Here is a 21520-nt window from a genome sequence, read left to right as displayed (position 1 = left end):
GATCAGGGCATGCGGCCTGACTTCCCAGAATACTGTCGCTTTTTCTCCTGTAAGCTACGATAGAATGTCACAGAGCTCCGCATTTTCCTATGGCTATGCTCTCATTTTCGCTGTTTTATCGACCGCTTCACCGATGGCTTCGGCCCAATGACGCACCTTTAACAGAATGGCGTGTCTTTTGACGGGACTCCCGCGTGCGACGCCTCGTTTCTTCAGCTGAAGTTCCTCCTGACATCGCGTCCTGTTTTCGAGCAATTTGACCTTTCGACTCCAACCGAAGTTCACACGGATGCATGTGGAGTTGGCATTGGTGCTGTTCTTGGGCAACGCTGCGACGAGCTATAGCATCTTATTGCATAGCGAGCCGTTACTTAACAAGCCTGAGCGGAACTATACCGTCGGTGAACAGGAATATCTTAAACTGATATTCCCTGTAGAGCGGTTTAGCTCACACGTCCATTCATCTTCGCAACTGATCATCACTCTGTGCTGGCTCGTCAACCTTCGTGATCCCTGCGGTCGTCTCGCGCGTTGCTCCCATCACCGACAACAGCACGATTTCCCACCCCAGGTTGGCCTTTGGGCGGGGGCGGGGGGGGGGGGTGGCATAAGGTGCGCATGGGGATACCGGCCTTAATTTAGGGAGACGAGTTATTGTAGGCAGTCTTCGCGTCTGCAGGCGACGCCAGGTCACTTTCCTCTTGTAGTGAGGGGTGTGTGGCGTGGCTGGTAGATGGGGCTCTCAGTGCGGAAGTTCCCGTTGAGCTCAGACAACGAGTGCATACACTTGTTCGAGAAATCTCCAACGAGGTCCACCAGTGCCTTGTTTCTACGCTTTCGGGTTAAGAAGTCGGCGGCTTCGTTGCCGAGATTTACCGAGGGCGCAGGCTTTATGTGCGTTGTGGGGTGGTTGTTGTGTGCAGCAGGCACTGTGCAGGGGGATTAACCATGGCCCTGGAACAGTTTAGAATGCCGATTTTTGACTCACTACTAATGTAATTAGCATCAATGTACACCCGTTCAAAAGCTATAGCCGTCTCTTCGGCTTCCCCAGCTGCTGCTTGGAGTCCGCAGTGAGGGTTGAGAGCATTCAAAAGCTTTCGTCATTCTTATTTCGACGGTTGCCAAGCGCACTGTTTGCTATCGCCGCTATGATTCTTCTTTAGAAGACAACACACAGTCCAAATAAGCAGTTTATTATTCACATCATAATGTCAGTGCTTGTCAGCTTCCTGTAAAGTCTACGCGAGAATATTCTATTTACGTGCAATATTCAACGTCTTTTTCTTCAATCTCCACTCCTTCGTGACAATTGGCTTTAAATGTGGTTTTGCAAGCATGCGTCAAACTACTATACGTATTTTCGGCGCCCCAAACTATGCATCTTTGTTTGCCTGAAAGATAAAAAAACCGAAGATAATATTATTAGCATTCATAATAAATAAAAACCTAAAAAGCCCGAACAAAGGATTTGAAATTGGTGCCCCTATTCTGGCCATGACTGTCATTATTTGTTCGCGAAATGCTTCTTGACTGAGCTACCAAGCAAAATACAAAAAGGGATCACCAAGTCCAGAAACCACAATATATATGCGCAGCATCAGATCTCGCAATAACGCAGCCCACAGCGCACAAGATTAAATAGCGGGGGTTTCCTAAATCAAGAGCTTAATATACCGCACTAAACTGCCATTTGTCGAAGTGCACAATTGGAATAATTTCTGCTACAAGCTATCTAACACTCCCCTCAAGCTTTCGAAACACAAACACAAACAGTAGAGGAAACCTAAACTCCATCTTAAGTGTATGAGGTGATAGCCTAGTGGCTTAATTGTCGGATACACACATGGTAATTCGCTAATTTGCAGTCATAGATCCCTGTGAGTCTTCATACCCCTCCTGACGCAATGGCGGAGCGGTTAAGCGACTGGCTATTGCATTGCGATGGCAGGTGCTCCAAGATGTATGCCCTGTGCGCCCCAGGTAGCTGTTCCCGAGTGACAAATCAATATTTACCTGCCATGGTTGACAGTTTGCAAACAATGCGGTGGGCAGAGTGTGATGACGCTACATGGACACGTGACCTAGGTGGCCCACCTTCATTCTAGGTTGCTCTGTGGTCCCCACCTCCTAATGTCGTGCTCGTGGTATTTCTCTCACATCGCCAACGCTGGCAACGCCAATGCCGACAACGCTGACGCCGGATATTCTGTGTAACGGGGCCTTTTACGCTGTCGCGTTAAAACTCGAGGCGACATTTCTCTACCAGTAACACAGAGCATCAACGAGCGGAAGTCTCTGTCAGGCTATGACACAGAACTGTTTTCCTTAGTCTCCCGCGAAGCAGTGAAGCAAGATTTTGCATTTAAAGCTTTACGAAATGTATCACTCTCTTGGCTTTTTGCGACTTGCCAGTGGGACCCTAAATGTAATTGAGTAAACGAAAAGGTTGAAAACGGAAACACCGATAAGAAACTTCCAAGCACCTTATTATTGGCTTGGTGATGAGATGAAAAAATCAGAGACCTGCATCATTGTCTCATTGCAGAGTAACACGGCACACTCCACACAACTGCCATACATAGGGAAATATAACATAGCAGCGTGCGTGGCGAGCAGTCTCCTAACGTAAATTCTCATACAGTTCGTTCCAGAAACTTTCCACAGTTACCTTCCTTACAGAGCAGATTAAAATTCCGCGATTAGTTTTCTTTTATAAATTAAAAGAGCGCACATTAGACACCAGTTCGTATAAGTGCCTTGGTGATCACCTCAATAGTGATTTAACATATATTCTTGGCACGTAAAGCATTTAATTAAATCTTGTTGTCTAGCTGCTGGATACTTCCACCGCAACCTGCCTGCGTCACGTTCGTCTTAAACCTACAAGCTTACACTATCCTTGTGCTTCTTAAATTTTAATATATCAGCGCTCACTTTCATCCATACCACTGTAACCTTAACAAAGCCATTGGTTCTGTACACATCCGTGGCACTCGTCTCGTTCTCTCGAACTACATGTACCCTTGAAGCATTTATGTCTTGAAATCTTAGTTACAACTGCCTCCTCTCGCTTTTCGCCACCGGATTCCACGCCTCTGCCTGTAACGTAAGTTTTTTCACACGTCACCCCGTACAAGTCAGCTCATCCAACCAGTGCATTGAACACCTCGCACCACGTGCCCGCGCAACTATGTTTCACGATTCATTCTTAGTGCGCACCGTTCACGCCTCAGATAGTCATCCCAAACCATGAGTCATTTTTTGTGCGCACCGTTCACGCCTCAGATGGTCTTCTCAAACCATGAGTCATTCTTTGTGCGCACCGTTCACGCCTCAGGTGGTCTTCTCAAACCATGAGTCATTCTTTGTGCGCACCGTTCACGCCTGAGATGGTCTTCTCAAACCATGAGTCATTCTTTGTGCGCGCCGTTCACGCCTCAGATGGTCTTCTCAAACCATGAGTCATTCTTTGTGCGCACCGTTCACGCCTCAGATGGTCTTCTCAAACCATGAGTCATTCTTTGTGCGCACCGTTCACGCCTCAGATGGTCTTCTCAAACCATGAGTCATTCTTTGTGCGCACCGTTCACGCCTCAGATAGTCATCCCAAACCATGAGTCATTCTTTGTGCGCACCGTTCACACCTCATATGGTCTTCTCAAACCATGAGTCATTCTTTGTACGCACCGTTCACGCCTCAGATGGTCTTCTCAAACCATGAGTTATTCTTTGTGCGCACCGTTCACGCCTCAGATGGTCTTCTCAAACCATGAGTCATTCTTTGTGCGCACCGTTCACGCCTCAGATGGTCTTCTCAAACCATGAGTCATTCTTTGTGCGCACCGTTCACGCCTCAGATGGTCTTCTCAAACCATGAGTCATTCTTTGTGCGCACCGTTCACGCCTCAGATGGTCTTCTCAAACCATGAGTCATTCTTTGTGCGCACCGTTCACGCCTCAGATGGTCTTCTCATACCATGAGTCATTCTTTGTGCGCACCGTTCACGCCTCAGATGGTCTTCTCAAACCATGAGTCATTCTTTGTGCGCACCGTTCACGCCTCAGATGGTCTTCTCATACCATGAGTCATTCTTTGTGCGCACCGTTCACGCCTCAGATGGTCTTCTCAAACCATGAGTCATTCTTTGTGCGCACCGTTCACGCCTCAGATGGTCTTCTCAAACCATGAGTCATTCTTTGTGCGCACCGTTCACGCCTCAGATGGTCTTCTCAAACCATGAGTCATTCTTTGTGCGCACCGTTCACGCCTCAGATGGTCTTCTCAAACCATGAGTCATTCTTTGTGCGCACCGTTCACGCCTCAGATGGTCTTCTCATACCATGAGTCATTCTTTGTGCGCACCGTTCACGCCTCAGATGGTCTTCTCAAACCATGAGTCATTCTTTGTGCGCACCGTTCACGCCTCAGATGGTCTTCTCATACCATGAGTCATTCTTTGTGCGCACCGTTCACGCCTCAGATGGTCTTCTCAAACCATGAGTCATTCTTTGTGCGCACCGTTCACGCCTCAGATGGTCTTCTCAAACCATGAGTCATTCTTTGTGCGCACCGTTCACGCCTCAGATGGTCTTCTCAAACCATGAGTCATTCTTTGTGCGCACCGTTCACGCCTCAGATGGTCTTCCCAAACCATTAAGCGCTCATCGGTGATTCTGCACGCTTCAAAACTGTCGTGGATAGAGCTGCGTCATCATAGGAATCTATACCACAAGGCTGTCACCATGTATCGCATCTAGCTCTAAATGATAGAGGACACGCGTCTCTAGTATTTCGCTTCTATAGAAATGTGATCGCCGCGTCCTTCGGGTTAGCAGCCGACGAGAATGCGCACGAACAACCGCGGTGGTGGATGGAATTTGTATAGGCCGTCTGCTGCACCTGTGTTGTGTGATGTGTACCTTTCTGGTGTACAAAACTGGATCAAGAGATCCCTAGCTGGCAAGAAAATCTAAAAAATGACAAGGTATACAGACGACTACCTTTCATATTTGAAACTGCATCTTACAGCGACATTCATACCTTCATATCGGATACCTTGTTTTGCTATCGTTGGTTCGTGTTGACTTACATGAAAAAAGGAGGTATCTACCATTGAAAAGCTGTTTACTGCTCAATCGGATTCCTGAGGACTACCTCGAAATGCCTCACAGAAACTTTATTCAATTGCTGCACTTCCATTTTAGCTTTTGTAGTTAAGAATGCAATCAGTGCTCTAAATACAATCCAAGCTCGACAAAAAGCCTTCTTTCCAGGGATAAAACATAGAATAGCAGCCGGGCTTCTCCGAGAAGCATTCGGTAAGGTCCCCACTGTTCTTGAAAAACAGCTTAGAAAACCAGATGGAACGTCATTAACAGTGTTAATAGAAGTCTGCTGCTCATGATAATATAAAGGAACAAGAAATATTCGAGCGTTTCAGTTTCAAGAGAGCGCATGAAATTAATGCCTTAAATAAATTCATAGCATTGCTCACATCAGCAAGAACGGCAGCAGCTATGACTCAAAGGAGCTGTTTTCCGCAGCCAATAGGCCGGCTAGTGCTTTGTACAGTTCTGTACAAGAAAGGAGAGAGATGGCAAAAAAATAAACCGCCATGCAGTACTGCCTGAGTGTTAACAACGTTAGCTACGGGAGCTTCAAGTGTATACATTGGCGCGCTCAGCACACGTGCAGAAGAGCAAATCCAAACATCCGCAGATGTTGCATTTCTGGAAACATTCCTTTTAAGACATAAGCAGTGCTATCTACCTCATGGATTTTGCACTACTATTGCGATATACAACCACCTCTGCTACATCCAGTATACTTCATAGTTATATCAGTTATTAAATATTATAAACGTGTGCACACCAGATGACCGGAAAGTGGGGAAGGTCATTCCCATCCACAAATCAGGTGCTACTGATTCACCTCTTAATTATCGCCCTAATTCATTAACACGTGTACCCTGTGAACTCATGGAACTTGTCTTTTACAGCGTATTCATTCTAGATTTCAATAACTTCTATTCGTCAAAGGATGGATTACGCAAGACTTTTCCTTGAGAAACTCAACTAGCCCTTTTTCTTCATGACATTCACGCCAACCTTGATATTAAGCAACGGACTGATGCCATATTCTTAGACTTCGTTAAGGCTTGCTTCTTTATCAAAGCTTGCTTCTTAACCTCTCCCAGTTGAACCTACACCCAAACATCAATGCGTGGATTAAAGAAATCCTCACGGATCGCTCTCAGTCTTTCTTCATTACTAACCAACGCTCCCACCGGCTTCGAGTCAACTCCGGCGTCCCACAGGGCTCCATCCTCTGTCCTTTGTTATTCCTCATTTACATTAGCGCCTTGCCCCAGCACGTACCTTGTCATATCCGCTTGTTTGCTGATGACTGCGTTATTTATCTTTCAGTCACTAACCTCTGTGACCAAGAATCCTTACAGGCATATCTAAATGATGTGCGAAACTTGTGCTTAAAGTGGCTGATAACGCGGAATCCTAGCAAGTATGAGCAAATCTGTTTTCACCGCCGTCGAAATGATTTTATCTTCCCGTACACAATCTCTAAGTCCTCTGTTGACCTCGTCCAGTCATAAATATACTTAGGTATCACCATTACGAGTATTTTCACCCATCTGACATTTTCCACTTTTTAAATCGTTAAACTTCCCATAGAGCTATCCCGGACGACAAAGTAGTTTGTTGAATTCAGTCTTCCAGCTTCATTTTTACTCTTTCAAGATTGTTTACGCTGTAGGCAGCAACATTTCTAGGGGCAATTAAGATCACTTAAAAATTCCTCAGCAAAATATAACAGGAGGTGATGTTATATACTTACCGACTTCATCAAGCATCTTGTCCCCCACTATAAAGCAGTGCTTAGTTATTAGCAATATCGAGAAATTGCCCAGGTATGCAGGTTGTACCGGAGGTCTCATTTCTGCAAATCGACGGGTAACAATTACATGCATTCTTTCTTCACAAGACGCCAAGCAACAAGCAAGGATGGAGATGAATGTAACGCAGAAGTTCGCTGTAGGAACAGGCGACTTCTGGCACAGATAATGCTAGTAAATAACGCGCAGTATGGCTAAAACAACCCACCGTTAGTATTAACATAGCATGCCAAGGGTTGGGGCAATAAACGCAAGAATAGCATTGTCTCAAATTATTTGGCATGAAAGGTGTAAATAATGAACATACGGTTGTCAAACTTTCACGGTCATAAATAAACCAATAACAAAAGCCTATAGAAAGCTTATCTGAAAAGTTATGAAATAAACTGTGCGTTCGTCTGAACAGAAATACTCCGCTATCTTTGTTGTAGGCGATGACATCGGAGAAATCGTCACCAAAGAAAATCCCAAAAGGCAGTGCAAATTCAGTATGTGCACGTGTTCAGCCAAAATACAACTGAAGCTCCATTGGCTGTGAAGCTTTCTGTGCATGCGCTGTTGAGAATCAACAGGAAAGGAAGGTTTCTTGATGAGATTAATATATTTGTGAAGTAGTCGTAAAAGTATTTATTCCAAGTGTTTTCCCTACATAAAACACAATGTCTGAACACTCCGGAATGATGGATGACTGCTGATAGTAAAAAGCCATCAACAACAAACACATTAAGTGTGAGTGTTTCCTCAAGAATAAAAAACCATGAAGACCTAAAGGCTTACAAAAAGCACAGAAAGAAAAAATTGCCTCGTACACAAAAGCAAGACTCGCTAACCTTTGTGTCGCTTCAGCGGCGATGCTGTAATTGTGCAGATGTACACTGGAAACGATTAATTTTTGGTAACTTCCAGCCAATGCACGAGCACCCTCACGGTCACAATAACATTACTTAGGTAGACCTACCATGCGTAATGAGTTAGCCGCAGCATAGAACGAATGTCTCAGTTTTATTCTTAACTGCACTCATTACCCGCATTCCATTAGATTAATGAAACTCAGGACACGTGCTAGAGTTTTTTTCACCTTCATCGATGGCGCACGAACATAAATCATCATTTCAGTTTTAAACAACAGTAAAACCTTCGACGCTGAAGGAATAAAAGTTTTGACATCAAGCATGTCTTTCATCTTACAAATGTAGTTCTAACACATTTCCTCATTTTAATATTTTTTAGGAATATTTCCCACAAGTTTCTTGACGTTTCTTTAATCTTCAATGGGGGCAGAGGAAGGACTGAAGGAAGATACATATATATATATATATATATATATATATATATATATATATATATATATATATATATATATATATATATATATATATATATATATATATATATATATACCCGAAAAAGGCTGGTCCGCCAGCCGAAACGTCGTGAATAGAATCCTGTTATGTTTCTTCAATTTTTGATTATATATATATATATATATATATATATATATATATATATATATATATATATATATATGGGTGTAGTCAGACTGATATATATATATATATATATATATATATATATATATATATATATATATCAGCCTGACTACACCCAATGCAGGGCAAAGGCCTGTCCCATGTCTCTCGATTTATTCCTCTCCATTGCCAGCTGCGCCCACCATATGCCTGCAAACTTGTTAATCTCACCTGCCACCTAACCTTCCGCCGCCCCCTGCTACGCTTTTCCTCTCTTGGAATCCACTCCGTTACCTTTAAAGGCCAGCGGTTATCGTGCCAGCGCACTACATGCCCTGCCCAAGCCCATTTCTTCCTCTTGATTTCGAGTAGGATGTCATTAACCCACGTTTGTTTCCTCACCCATTCTGCCCCTTACGGTCTCTTCGCGTTACATCTATGATTTTTCTTTACATGGCTCGCTGCGTTGTCCTTAACTTAAGCTTTACCCTTTTCGTTAGCCTCCACGTATCTGCCACGTAGGTGAGTTCCGGAAAGATACAGCTGTCGTACAGTTTTCTCTTGAGGGATATTAGTAAACTGAAATCGATGATCTGAGAGAACCTGCGATAGGCGCTCCACCCCATCCTTATTCTTCTAGTTACACCCCTCTTTTGACCCGGATCAGCTGCCACTACCTGCCCTAAGTATCCTTTACCACTGCCAATTGTGAACTGGTTCTTTCTTGTTAAGCTAATGATGATGATTTTTTTTTTGCGGAAGGGCATCTGCGGTTAAATAGCGCAAGAGCACAAGGTTTTTATATTGCTCTCTATTTTTCTTTCCTACATCTTCCGGTGCTTGCATTACGGCTACTGTTATTGATAAAAACCTGATAGCGCTGTTTCGAACAGGCGGAGGTATTGTGTATAAATTATCCTCGTGTAGGCACCGAATTAACAAAAGTAAATGTCGCTGACAGCAGTAGACTGTTAGGTCTGCCATATACAACTGTGAGGAGGCAAATACATAGTGTTAAGTGCAACATACAAGAATGTTCGTGTTTTATGAGAAGTTGGAGGTTGAATCTGTACGGCTGAAGAAAAGCAGCGTTTATTTCTGCCAGTTCATGTTATTTAATGATCGCTAATTAATTACTTACGACGTTAAGATCACTTTGGAGGCCATGGTTTTAATTAGTGGAATTATAGCGTTGGAAATAACGCTTTAAGCTACAAAAGGCTTTATGCGTGATGATTCGTTAACGGTACGTCGTTACCTTCCTGGGAAACAGTGGCAGCCGAAGCTGTATGACACCAGAGCCGGAATTAAAAGGGCATCAGGCGAATTTATTGATGAAAATTAACCGGTAGGGAAAGTAAAAACCACAAGCTTGCATTGATAAAAATGCTGTTTGAAGTTAAAAAAAAAGAGGACATCTGCGAGATTCCGCCGAAGTGGGCAAAGCCGTCGAGTGCTTACGGAGAAAGCTAAAAAATGCAGTCGATCTGTCTCTTCAGTCCATACAAAAGTGCAGATCAGTAGCAGCAGCGTGTCGAAATGACACTTTTTTCTGACGCCTAGATTGTATATAAAATTTTTTCTCAGTGGTATTATAAATGTCTGATGCAATGATCTGCTTATGCATGTTGCAAATAATGCATGTAATTGATATAGGCCGAACGTTTTGTAGTGTCCTTGCAAATCTTGTAATCTCATTTGAAAATAGGGATTGACCTTCGTTGTCTGCCAGTGCGCAATTACGATCCTGCAATTACAGGCGGAGCGCGTAACGTTGCACGTGTTAACTGATGCCCCCTCTGCTTCGCTCGGAAGCGGCTGAGTCTGTCTGGGGACGATACGCCTCCTGTATCCAGGGCAATCTCTCGCCACCTGACGAAGTGTGTCAGGCACCGGCGCGTATGGCGACAGCGTAATTGTGCTGCCGACAATGGTATGCGAGTGAGCCGGGGCTTTGTGCGAAGTAAATGAAAGTCTCGGTGCGAAGGTGTTAGTGAAGGACGTTTTGCGCCTTTGACAAGGACATGACGTAGTTTATTGCCCGAAAAATGCGCTACCACAGGAATGCCAAGATTAAATATTACAGATGCCAGTTCACCGTCCAGCGATAGAGCGCAGTCCGGTCATCGCAATAGTCACTTCCGTAATTCTTCGCTAGTTGGACTCCACCAGTGGACGGTGCAAATTATCTGTTTTTTTTCGTACTACAATGGAATATGAATATTCAGAGCTCAGACAGATTCGCGTGCTGGGCTAAAGACTTATAGCTCCGGGGACGTACGAAATTGGTTGAAACCCTAGCGCTAGAATCCATGAGATGCGTGCTAGCATTAATGTAATTCGCAAGAAACTCACTATTGGTATCAGTGCAAGGAGTTGATGCCTCTGCAAGCAACAGAACACAAGTTCAAGCAGAAAAAGTGGGTGCCCGAGTACGAGAGTGAAACCTGAGTCCAACAAAAAGGATGAAAACCAGAGGCAGGAGGAAATGCCAGAGTTGAATAACAAAAACAATTTTAAGTGGAACCAAAGTAATAAAAATTTTGTGACTAGACTGTATCTACCAGTTTGGGATGTATAAGCAGAAAAATGGATTTTGTTTCCTGATACTGCGATGAAAGGTTGTGTCAGTAGGTTGTCAATCGCGCAAAGTTTTGAAGCGTATGTACATCTACTACCATCAGGTATACTGCTTTCGATAATTGTTTAGAGGGTTTGCACAGACATTGCATTTACGGACGTGTTTCTGTAATTTGTAATTAACCTTCGACAATATGCATGTCCTTGTATTGCTATGTCCAATACTAGATATTTTGTTTTGCGTGACGTATGCGGAAAGGATGCAATGTACTACTACCCCACTGGTGAAAATTATGAGTGGTAATATTATTTGTTATACTCACCCAAAATATCAAGAGTTGGCCTTGATTTTTCCGAGTCGAGTATTTTGAAAGTGACGTCTACGTGCCTGAAAAAAATTGCAGGCACCAGTGTGAAAATTTAAACAAATTAGGTTTCTGTACTACATGTAGAACGTGTTCTCCTCTCGATTGTATTCGATGATAAAAACTATCGACAAGAAAACCAAAAAAATTAAAGCCTGATTATAATTGCACCGAAAGCTGCAACTATATTTCCTGGATTTTTCGAACTTTGCTGCAATTTTATTCTTCACCTTTTTTAGCCTAACCTATATGTTATGCAGCGTTTTCGGACAAGAAAAATTTGGTTGCAGAGTGTTTAGTGTGCAGAAATGAATACAAAACCAAGTAACAATAAATCTTTTCATTCATATTATCGTGCTGACATCAGAGAGGAGTAAAAAGCTCCGCGTCGTGAGCGTCACAAGCTTATCTCTCACTTGCAACAAGCCAAGAGTGAGACACAGGAAAGCTGTTTGCTGAACTAGTGGTAAAAAATATGGTAACTAGTAATTTTAAGGCAAGCGATACTATCAGAAATAAGTGAACAGAACTTTGTTAAATATAATCGGCGCAATGTTAATCCGCCTGAAATGTAATCGGAAGTACATATATAATTGGAACTCTTTAAGTCAACTCCAGTTCCCTGAAGAATGTAATAAGACATGGAGAACAAAGGAATGAAAACATAAATGAAAACTTTTTTAATCGGTATTGCGTATTAGCGGAGTGGCCAAATATGGCAAACACAGCATATTTGCCACATATACCAAACATGAATGCGTAGTTTGAAAGTAGTCCTCCCTAAGTGAGAAAGGACAATACAGCACGATATGTACATAAGATTCATAAAACGTTACAGATAGAACTTTAGGCCTGTAAAGTAAGACTGATGTGTTTCCAGTGAATCTGATTCAGACGATTGTGCCAATTTGTAGCACAACCTTTATTTTTTCATTTTTGCTTTATAACTCTTTACTAGTGTTATTTGTTTATTTTATTTCGATTCTTTACACTTTCCTGTTAGTAGCACGTCAGCACACAAACAGTGCGCACACTGCAAGAAGTACTCCAGATTACGCGTTAAAAGTTAGACTGGACATAGTTTCGAAAGGAAGTAAAGATGATAGCGGATTTTACTATTATCAAAAGGCAGCTAACTCAGGTCCCGCGCCATTGGATGAAACAAACATCGAGGAAAATGGTAATCGTAAAAAGTGAGAAAAAATATCGCAGTGTGTGCAGTTGCACAGGGGAGGATTGTGCTGATTGGACTAGTGTGACCAGACCGTCTAGAATAAAATGGAGCTTGTAGTCTAGATCTTCTACGCGACCGCACTCTGATAAAAACTGCTGATTGCATTGCAGGGCCATCATTAGTATCATGCAGCACCTTTTAAAGGAAACGATGCCCGGCTTTTCCTTGCACGCTAACAAAGAAATAAGTGGAAAATTACGAAGAAGTGAATTGTAATCAAATAAATGTAAGGCAACGTGTCGACCATACACTATATGAACTAGCTTTTTCAGGACTCGCTCTATTTTCTGCGATGTTGCAATCACAACACAATAACAAGCTACTGAATCATGCGGTCTTATTAGCCTGCAAAAAAATTCATTTTGCATCCTTTTTTTCAGGTAATTTTTTCGAAAAATTTAATAGCATTACACATAATTACTGAAAAAATGCAATAAAACAAGCATGAATGTCCAGTTGATGGTAAAAGTGACGTTATGATAGCGAGGAAAAAACAAATCGTGTATTAGAAAAGATGAATTCGGCATTCTGTACTTGCACTTAGTTATTTCCGATTTGATTACTTAATGCTCTGGGTACCTAAATTTTTCAAAATTTTAATCTAGCGAGAGGAAATTTTTACCTCAAAGTATTCACTGCATACTCTTCAGTATCCATAAAATGAACTGTAATTTTGGCCCTGATTACGCAGCGTTTTGGTAACGTCTTCAGAGGAATTTGTTCCCCTTACTTAATACACTATTATGCAGAAGACCAAAACGATCAGCAAATACTGAGGATCTTTGCTTTACTGGCAGTGAGTCTCAATTAAGGTATTGGAGCTCTAGTACATGTTCTTGCTTATCAGTTATGGTCTTTTTCAATGTCCGAATTAATATCGTTGTAGAGGATAACTGTATGTGAAAGGAAATAGTTTTTCTCAAAAGAGAGGAGGAGTTTATATTATATTTTCGTCCGAAGTGCTGAATTCACACTCTTAATTGTGCAAACTTTTTGTTATTTAAAGCCAGTACAGCCAAGATATGTATTACTACACTGTGTTGATTGCTAAAGTCTTCATGTTTCTCGTCAGAAATGAAGTAGCGGTTTTACGAGCATCAATACTGAGTAACTTTGGATAAGCTTTGTTTGGTATTCACTATAAAGGTCTGCTCATCGTTCAAGTTGGCTGCTACTTGATGTGGTATTAATGCTTCAAAATAAATATAGGAAACTCATAGGACCTTTAGTGAAGCATAAAGCGAGGTAATTGAAAGCATAAATTTTTTGTTCCTATTATAGCAAACAGAGGCAAATTTTCAGTTCTGCTTTTGGAAAGGCGTTTTGTCGAAATTCGATCAACAATTTCCTTCCATTAGTCTGTAGCCATAATTATGCTATAAGAATTGTTGAAAATGGTCGTATACAAATAGTCTTATACTTTAAGCACAGGTAACTGCCGAAGCTGGTAAGTGGTCTTGGTTCTAAAGTGGCTGGTAAACACTGTACTGATCTTAGTGAACCAACGCAAGCTGTCACCAAACCACCTGCTCTGTTATGCGAAGTTTTAAATGGGCACTCTAAATTCATGCCTCTGTAAGCAATCGCGCATATGTATTTTCCTTTGTTGCAATCGAATGCTAATGTACAACCAAGGTGCGCCAGATGTGGAATTGTATAACTCTTAAGTGCTATCTCCAGAGTTATTTTCCGGTGGCATCAGCTATACGCCTGTGCAGATTAATGAGAAAATAGCCTGTGTTGTGAGACGCCTTAGAAAATAACGCCAGGAAGTAACAGTTATTTGTCATCAATACAGTACTCCTAACACATAGCCTCGTTTCCATTATCACAGTCAGTATTGAGAGTTTTAATACTTTACGCACTTGGGCTGCCATTCTTCAGGGTTTTTCTGAAAAAAAAAACGTAATTGGTTTGTTAGAAGCTGCAGTGCTTAGGCAAGTTTGATTGGCACCGTTGGAATAAAAAGCAGTAAAATGTCGACGACCCAGCGTGCCTCTCTGTTTCTTCATTCTTTCTACAGCTGTTTTATCCTACAGTACATTTTTTTCGGTATAGCCTACACAAAATGACTTCAGTGCTTCCATTAAAAATTACTTGATATTTTGTTTTTTTCGTATTCAGCTCCTCAGTAATAACTCAGCGTCCACATCAGTACATCTTATGGCAGCACAAACGCAACAAACTCCCACATGCACCGGGAGCCTGCATATGTGGCATGGTGCCAGATTTAGTGGAAAACGAAACTGACGCATCCTAGTGGGCTGTCCTGAAAGTCAACAAAAGCTTCACAATTTGAGTTTAAAGAACGTGATATTATCTGAAGACATCTCTCTTCCAATCACCACACATGGTGAGTTGTCATCTAAGAGAATATACTGTTTCTAATCAAGTGTATTTTTCTATCTTTTCGATATGCTGCCTGCCCAAGCCACAGCATATAAACATTTAAACCATGGTGTTTTTCTCTGAAACCAATAAATAACTTCCCCTCACCTGGCTCACATGAAAAAAGATTGACCGTCTAAATCTCAACCTTAAATTTTCTGCACTGGAACAACCACACGTTAGGCGCCTTGACAGAATTCCTACGGCCAATTAGCTTTGCATAGGTCCTGAAACGACTTGTATCGAGAGTATGTAGAGCAAAATATTTGTATGTCTGCACTGAACAACACATAACCTCCTTCAAGACCTCTTTGTTTACACCACAAGCACAAGCGCCAAAGATATCGCCGAATAATTTCAACTCTTCATGTTTTGTCTTCCGACTCAGACCTGAGCGGGCCAGAAAAAAATACGAAGTGGAACTGCGCCTCGGCGCCTTGGTTCTGTTATTTACTTTTTTCCCACATCACCAGCCATGCCACCTTCATCTACCGCCTGAAATTGTTCTTGCAGTTTATCGTAACCAATGGGAGGCTCTTGTCGTTTGCGGGTTGTATTTCGCATTACTCTACTCACTCGAGAGACATAGAGAGAACGTCGCCTCGAGTTGCGTTAATGAAGTTTTAGAATAGATTAGTAAGTAATCGGCTCGCTTTTTATTACTTGTGCGCTGCAGAACCACTCAATGGCATTCATTCTACATAACTAAACATAATACTCCCAATATTAAAACCGTTTCTAGGATTAAATACCAGCTTCGTTTATCTGAGCATCGCAATTCCAATTATCAGCTCACCCCTTTCCCTCCATTCATGGTTGCAAACCGGTTATTCTTCCCGTTAAAATTCCTGCCTTTCCTCCTCCCCCGCAATTCTAATCAAGAACCCACTTGATGCACTTGGAATTGTTTTAGGCGCAGAAAAACAGCCATTTTAAATTTGTGTTTTTGTTTATATCAGCGCAGCATTCAATCTTTTCGGCTTCAGTGTGACGTCTCTTCACATTCGGTGCATAGAAAACACCCAACCTGTGCTTTTCCAGTTTTCGCGATGCCAAGGCAATGCAATACCCCTGAGGGGCAATACATCTAAGCTAAATGGGTTTGCAGTGAAATAGGTACGCAATATTCATAACGTCCTCTGGTAATTATTTGGTTCAGTAATGAATGCAGTTTTTCATGGGGGCAGATTAGTTTTATTTCGTATAAATCACCATGATTTTAAGCAGACTACAGAACACCCGTGATCTATAGGTAACTTCAGAGGACATCTCAAATTCAGGCATTTGAGTTTGAATAAACCATTGGAAAGAACAGAGTGATTTTGTATTAGCAGACTGATATTTCGCTGCAAAGTTATCTCAAAGCTCCTAGCCACAGGAAGTTTGCAAGTATACCCTGTTTCTGTCAAAGAAGCGCAGGAAATTGAACATCAATATTAAGTATTGCTGTATTTTTTCAGCCTTAAATAGCATTTTGATTATGTACGCTTTTAAACGCGAGGGTTCGATACCGGCCCTTGCGGTCTAATTTTGATGGAGGCGAAATTCTAGAGCCCCGTGTACTGTGCGATGTCAGTGCACGTTCAAGAACCCGAGGTGGTCGAAATTATTCGGGAGCCCTCCACTACGGCGTACCTCACAGCGTATGGTGTTTTGGGACGTTCAACCCCCATTAACCGTACCGTCGAATTGGATATATGCCTTGAAAGTGTCGCACAAAATATTGTGAAAGGAAGATGGCGACACTTATTCTTAGCATTGGAGAATAAAAGAAACTCTAATGGTAGTTGTCAGGTAAAAAACTGATAACACAATTTAACGTTTTTTTTTTGTTAGAATAAACAGGCGGTATTTTTTCCTAAAAATCCAAAAGAATTTTTTTTTGTTAATAAAGTAGCAGCAGCACATTAAATTCAGAAAGAGTGAAAATTACTAACAGGCATGCGGCTAAATGTATGACCCACAAGCAGTCGTTGTGCTCAATATTTCTAGTTGCAGAGATGAAAAATGAGAGCAACTGCACAGTTTCACAACTGTGAGTCGTGTCTCTGAGATGTAGCGAACAAGTTAAAAATTCAGCAAACATGAGAATGCATAGTGTGTCACTTACGTCGTCCGGACCTTGGTATTGCACCCTGTGTGTAATGTTGTCCTGCGATTCCCCCGAAAATGTAGAGTTGACGCAGATGAAGGACGGTGAGGCCGGCAATGCATCGCCGCTAAAAGCGACTAGAAAAATAGGCTTTTCGCTCTTCAGGAACTAGAGTGAAAATAGAAATGTATTTGAACTATTAGTTCTGGAATATGGCTGCATCATTTGGAATCGCCACAAGCTTGTGGAGGCAAAGAAATTTTAATCGGTTTATGATCTGTTTTATATTGCTACGAAATGACATATTGTTCACCTTTCTTCTAACCACCTCATCTGACGCTCAGTTACTCCCCTCAAATTGTCGTATTGAACATTTATATGTTATTACACGCGGTATTGAGTGCCCCTTCATATTAGACACGGGTAGCTATTTAAATTATTTTTAAACCATTATCACGGAAAAGGCCTCATAATATAAATATTTCACATATCATTCCTCATACTAACTTCTTCAAATAGAGTTTGTGCAATGCAGAAAGTAGGAGATGCTATTGGTTCCCACTTGAGCTTTCTCTTTGAAAAAAAAAAAGTTTTGAATTCCGTTGTTGCTAGCTGAGAAACGTTTACTATGCCTTTCGTTTAGCTTTTGCAGTATCTCACATGGTGCTGATTCTCGCTGTTTGTTTTAGCATTTTTATACCTTACAGCCGTAGTCTCCTGTGAGGCCCAAATATAGAAATAACGAGAAAATAAAAATTTGCTCTGCGTGGGGCTTTTGCCTCTGTTATAGCTGTGCAGAAGACAACCGACACTATGTTATTGAATGTCGAGACTAATGCGGAAAGTAGAAGCATGTTCATCGCTCTTCTTTCTAAATACTGCGATCAAAGCAAGGTCATTATAGTCACATACCTACAAAAAGCAGAAGAAACCTTTATGAACCTTCCCAGAATAGGTCAGCAATAAAACCTTACGTATCGTCTTGGTTCGCATCTGAGTCCAACGATGTGCAACAATTTTGATGAGCGCTTGCAACAACAAGACTATAGCTGTCGCGAAAGGAAACTAAACATTGACAGGGGTATTTATCCATCATTATTTCCACGAAACAACAAGACTATAGCTAACTGATTTGTTTCCCGGGAGTATTTTTATTTCGAAGAATTTTTCCGTTCGAATAATGTCAGCATGTCATATTTTGTGCATTGCGTAAATATAAACGTCAGCCGGGAATGGTTCAATCCGGAGTCGATTCAGATGTGCTGCCCACCGGCGGACTACCTCCCGAGTTCTTTCAAGGCACAAGCTAACTGTATGCTCTAAGCGTTTATGTGTTCTATATAAATTTCTTTGTTGCAAAGAAATCATGCCAAAAAAGTCAACACGAGCCTATGTACTAAAGCACTAGTGCACTATATGCACAGAGCAACAGCACATACCTCAAATGGAGAGTAGGTTCCTTCCACGTAGCCGAAACTTCGTGCACTGAGCACAGCTTGAAGAATAACGTGGCATATAACAGTTGCCCAAGCAGCCATATTTTATTTCTTGGAATAGAGTCCTAACAAAAAGAAAAACAATAAGTTATTCACCAAATTCGGAGATGCAGTGCAAGTAAAGGAGTGATGCAGTCGCTTCTATCGATAAAAACCGAATTGAGGGCGGCACTAGATATACTCTAGCGGAACAGAGAAATTATGTGTAGCTTCCATTCTTTGCGACATCTTTTTAGCTAAGGTTAGCGCCTGTGTGTGCGTGCGTGTGCGTGCGTGCGTGCGTGCGTGCGTGTGTGTGTGTGTGTGTGTGTGTGTGTGTGTGTGTGTGTGTGTGTGTGTGTGTGTGTGTGTGTGTGTGTGTGTGTGTGTGTGTGTGTGTGTGTGTGTGTGTGTGTGTGTGTGTGTGTGTGTGTGTGTGTGTGTGTGTGTGTGTGTGTGTGTGTGTGTGTGTGTGTGTGTGTGTGTGTGTGTGTGTGTGTGTGTGTGTGTGTGTGTGTGTGTGTGTGTGTGTGTGTGTGTGTGTGTGTGTGTGTGTGTGTGTGTGTGTGTGTGTCACCTCTCTATTTCTTGTCTTTATTTGCGCTTTAAACCCCTCTACATCAAAATAATTCAAGATAATATTGAATACGTAACTCTTCAGCTGTTATTTCTTTCCTGCTGAATTCTAGAGTCATGTAGGTTACCGTAATATCGATTGCAGTTTTTAGAATTTAGAAAACACAATTACCCTCGCTGCCCTGCCTCAACCGTTTTGTATAATTTCTCGTGCCATTGCTGAATCGAGCATCCGCAGGCAGCGAACAGCAGCGTCAATCAAATCGCGTTACTCCGTGGCGTATGTACCGGGGACTCTCTCTTGCCTTACAGCGCTGCAGCAGGGTGGTCGCTAGGAGCAGTGAGCACCATAGTGGGTTTGGGGCTACTTGGTCTCTTTTCATATTGCTGACTGACGAATTCCTTCGGCAGCACAAATATCCTGGCGCTTCCATAGCCCTCACATCTCTATTACTAATATCAAGCGATTTAATTCGTCATCTAGAATCCTAGCTTTCTCTTTCTCTCTACCATATTCTTGTAAAAGACAATAAAGGCATTATTATTATCTAACAGTGATAGAGTAAAAATATTCCAAAAGTTTTATATTGGCTGCCTTCCTCGAGGCGCTCAAATGTAGCCTAACCCTTCAACTCGACGCGCTCCTCTAAGTGGATTTTGGCTTTCACGCCATTGCCCAAGATACTGTTGCGTAATCGTAGTCGTGCAATATTTCCTCCCTTCTGTGCGAACAAAATAGTTGGCTGACTACTTGGCTTACTGAAGCAGTGCCTGAAATCTTAAAAATCATGGAAGCTATTTCCGAGCAGATGAGTAAGATTTATTAAGAGTTTATGGGGTTTAACGTCCCAAAGCGACACAGGCTATGTGGATAATTTCGTCCCACTGGTGTTCTTTAACGTGCACTGACATTGCACAGTGTACGGGCCTCTAGCCAACGCGGCGGCTGGGAGACGATTTTTTAGCGGATATTGTTGGGATGTCCTATTCTCACCGAAATGGGTCCAGCGTCCTCCTTGAAGCGCGGCAAAGCAAGCATTGAATGTGACGTGCAGAGTATGCTGAACTCTAGCCAAGAATATATTATATACAAAGATCTCCATATATTATATTATATATAAGGATCTACAAACACCTAACTCTATATTCAAGCGAACAAAGGTGGAGGTCCCAAATTTAGGTTAATTCACAACGGGGTCAACGCCCTATACTGTCTCCTTAACTCGTTTGCGAACTACTCGAGACTGCATCAGTGTTTACTACCGCACCTAGAATGCGCAATGCGGATCATTTGGAGCATTTTAGGCTAGTTTTTTTTTTCTTGAAGACTGGACCGATAAGACTTCTGGTTGGGCTTTGATGAAAAAAAAAAAACTTCTAGCATTCGTGTGTCCAATACGTTGCATTGTCTTCTTTCCATCCTCAATAAAGATATAATGTATGTATTGTTGGCAAGGTTTCTCTGGCTGGAAATAAAGACTATATAAATGAACTTGTGCCAGGATATTGATGCTCAGAAACACGAGAGAATAATTTAGCCTAAGCTTTCTGAATTAGGTGTGCCACTTTCTTGTGGTAGTCAGCACCTGGAAAACTTTACAGTACAGACGCGACAACTCCCAGTCGAATAAGTAATGGCATGAGATAGATTAACATGATGACTAGGCTTACTAAAAGTACCATTTATAGCTCTAATGTAGTTCTCCAAAACCATTAAAAATACTATTGATTGCCACAATAAAATTGAACCTCAACTGTTTCGTTGAAAGTCCCTGCTCTGGCAAAGGCAGCCAAACCATGAGCATAGTGGTAGTCAGCGGCTTCAAACAACCTAATGTTTGTATAATGACAGACTTGCGCCGTGTAAGAGCCGGTAACTAGTTTATACCTATGAAATTAAACCGTTCAACTTATTCCAAAAAATAAAACACCTCCGCTGAGTCCTATTCATGACATTTTAAACGTCCACTCCTATTGACGAGGCCGATTACTACCGGAACGGCGATGTTTGAACGCGCTCTGGCGCCACTCTCAGTTGCTGACTCTTTTTATTTACGTATTTAAAGAATTAACCGCTCCCAGATCCTGCCAAATACAGAATAAAATAAAATCCGTGAAAGATGCTTCGTTGCGATGTCTCTAGTTTGTTTTTACGAGAAGGCGGGGAATATTTATGGCATATAGTGCAAGAAATAACTAATCAATAACTAAAGTAACTGCTTCACTTTTTATTTTTATTGTTAGTGTGCAATGATATATTGCCAACTTGAAGGCTGCCAAAATCGAAGATCAGCTCAGTTTTTGAAATTACAAAATGGCGATGATGCTTCGAGATAGGGAAATTAAAAAAAAAACACTTTTGAGATCTCATGAAGTTGGCTTTTCAAAGTTGCTCATAGATAACATGGGTGTTCCTTGTATCAAATG

General features: G+C 41.9%; 1 protein-coding gene across 1 annotated transcript; it reads right to left on the bottom strand.

The window, feature by feature from the left end:
- Window positions 1-690: 690 nt before the first annotated feature.
- On the bottom strand, window positions 691-18580 carry LOC144102350 (uncharacterized). The gene is made up of 6 exons (XM_077635642.1): window positions 18482-18580; window positions 17061-17210; window positions 14428-14453; window positions 11287-11351; window positions 6857-6958; window positions 691-929 (listed from the first exon to the last, which is right to left on the bottom strand). Exons 1-6 carry the CDS (start codon window positions 18578-18580, stop codon window positions 691-693), a joined length of 681 nt encoding a protein of 226 aa, XP_077491768.1.
- Window positions 18581-21520: the final 2940 nt, after the last annotated feature.

This window comes from Amblyomma americanum, chromosome 8, assembly GCF_052857255.1.
Source record: "Amblyomma americanum isolate KBUSLIRL-KWMA chromosome 8, ASM5285725v1, whole genome shotgun sequence".
In the NCBI taxonomy this organism is placed as follows: Eukaryota; Metazoa; Arthropoda; class Arachnida; order Ixodida; family Ixodidae; genus Amblyomma; species Amblyomma americanum.
The sequence above is the reverse complement of the archived record's forward strand: the minus strand, read 5'-3'. Positions and strand labels throughout refer to the sequence as shown.

Coding starts and splice junctions, on each gene's coding strand:
- LOC144102350 (XM_077635642.1), bottom strand. CDS start 18,580: ATGGCTGCTTGGGCAACTGTTATATGCCACGTTATTCTTCAAGCTGTG. Junction 14,454..17,060: donor AATACCAAGGTCCGGACGAC/GTAAGTGACACA, acceptor TTTTTTTTTCAG/AAAAACCCTGAAGAATGGCA. Junction 6,959..11,286: donor GCCAACTCTTGATATTTTGG/GTGAGTATAACA, acceptor GTCGATTTGCAG/AAATGAGACCTCCGGTACAA.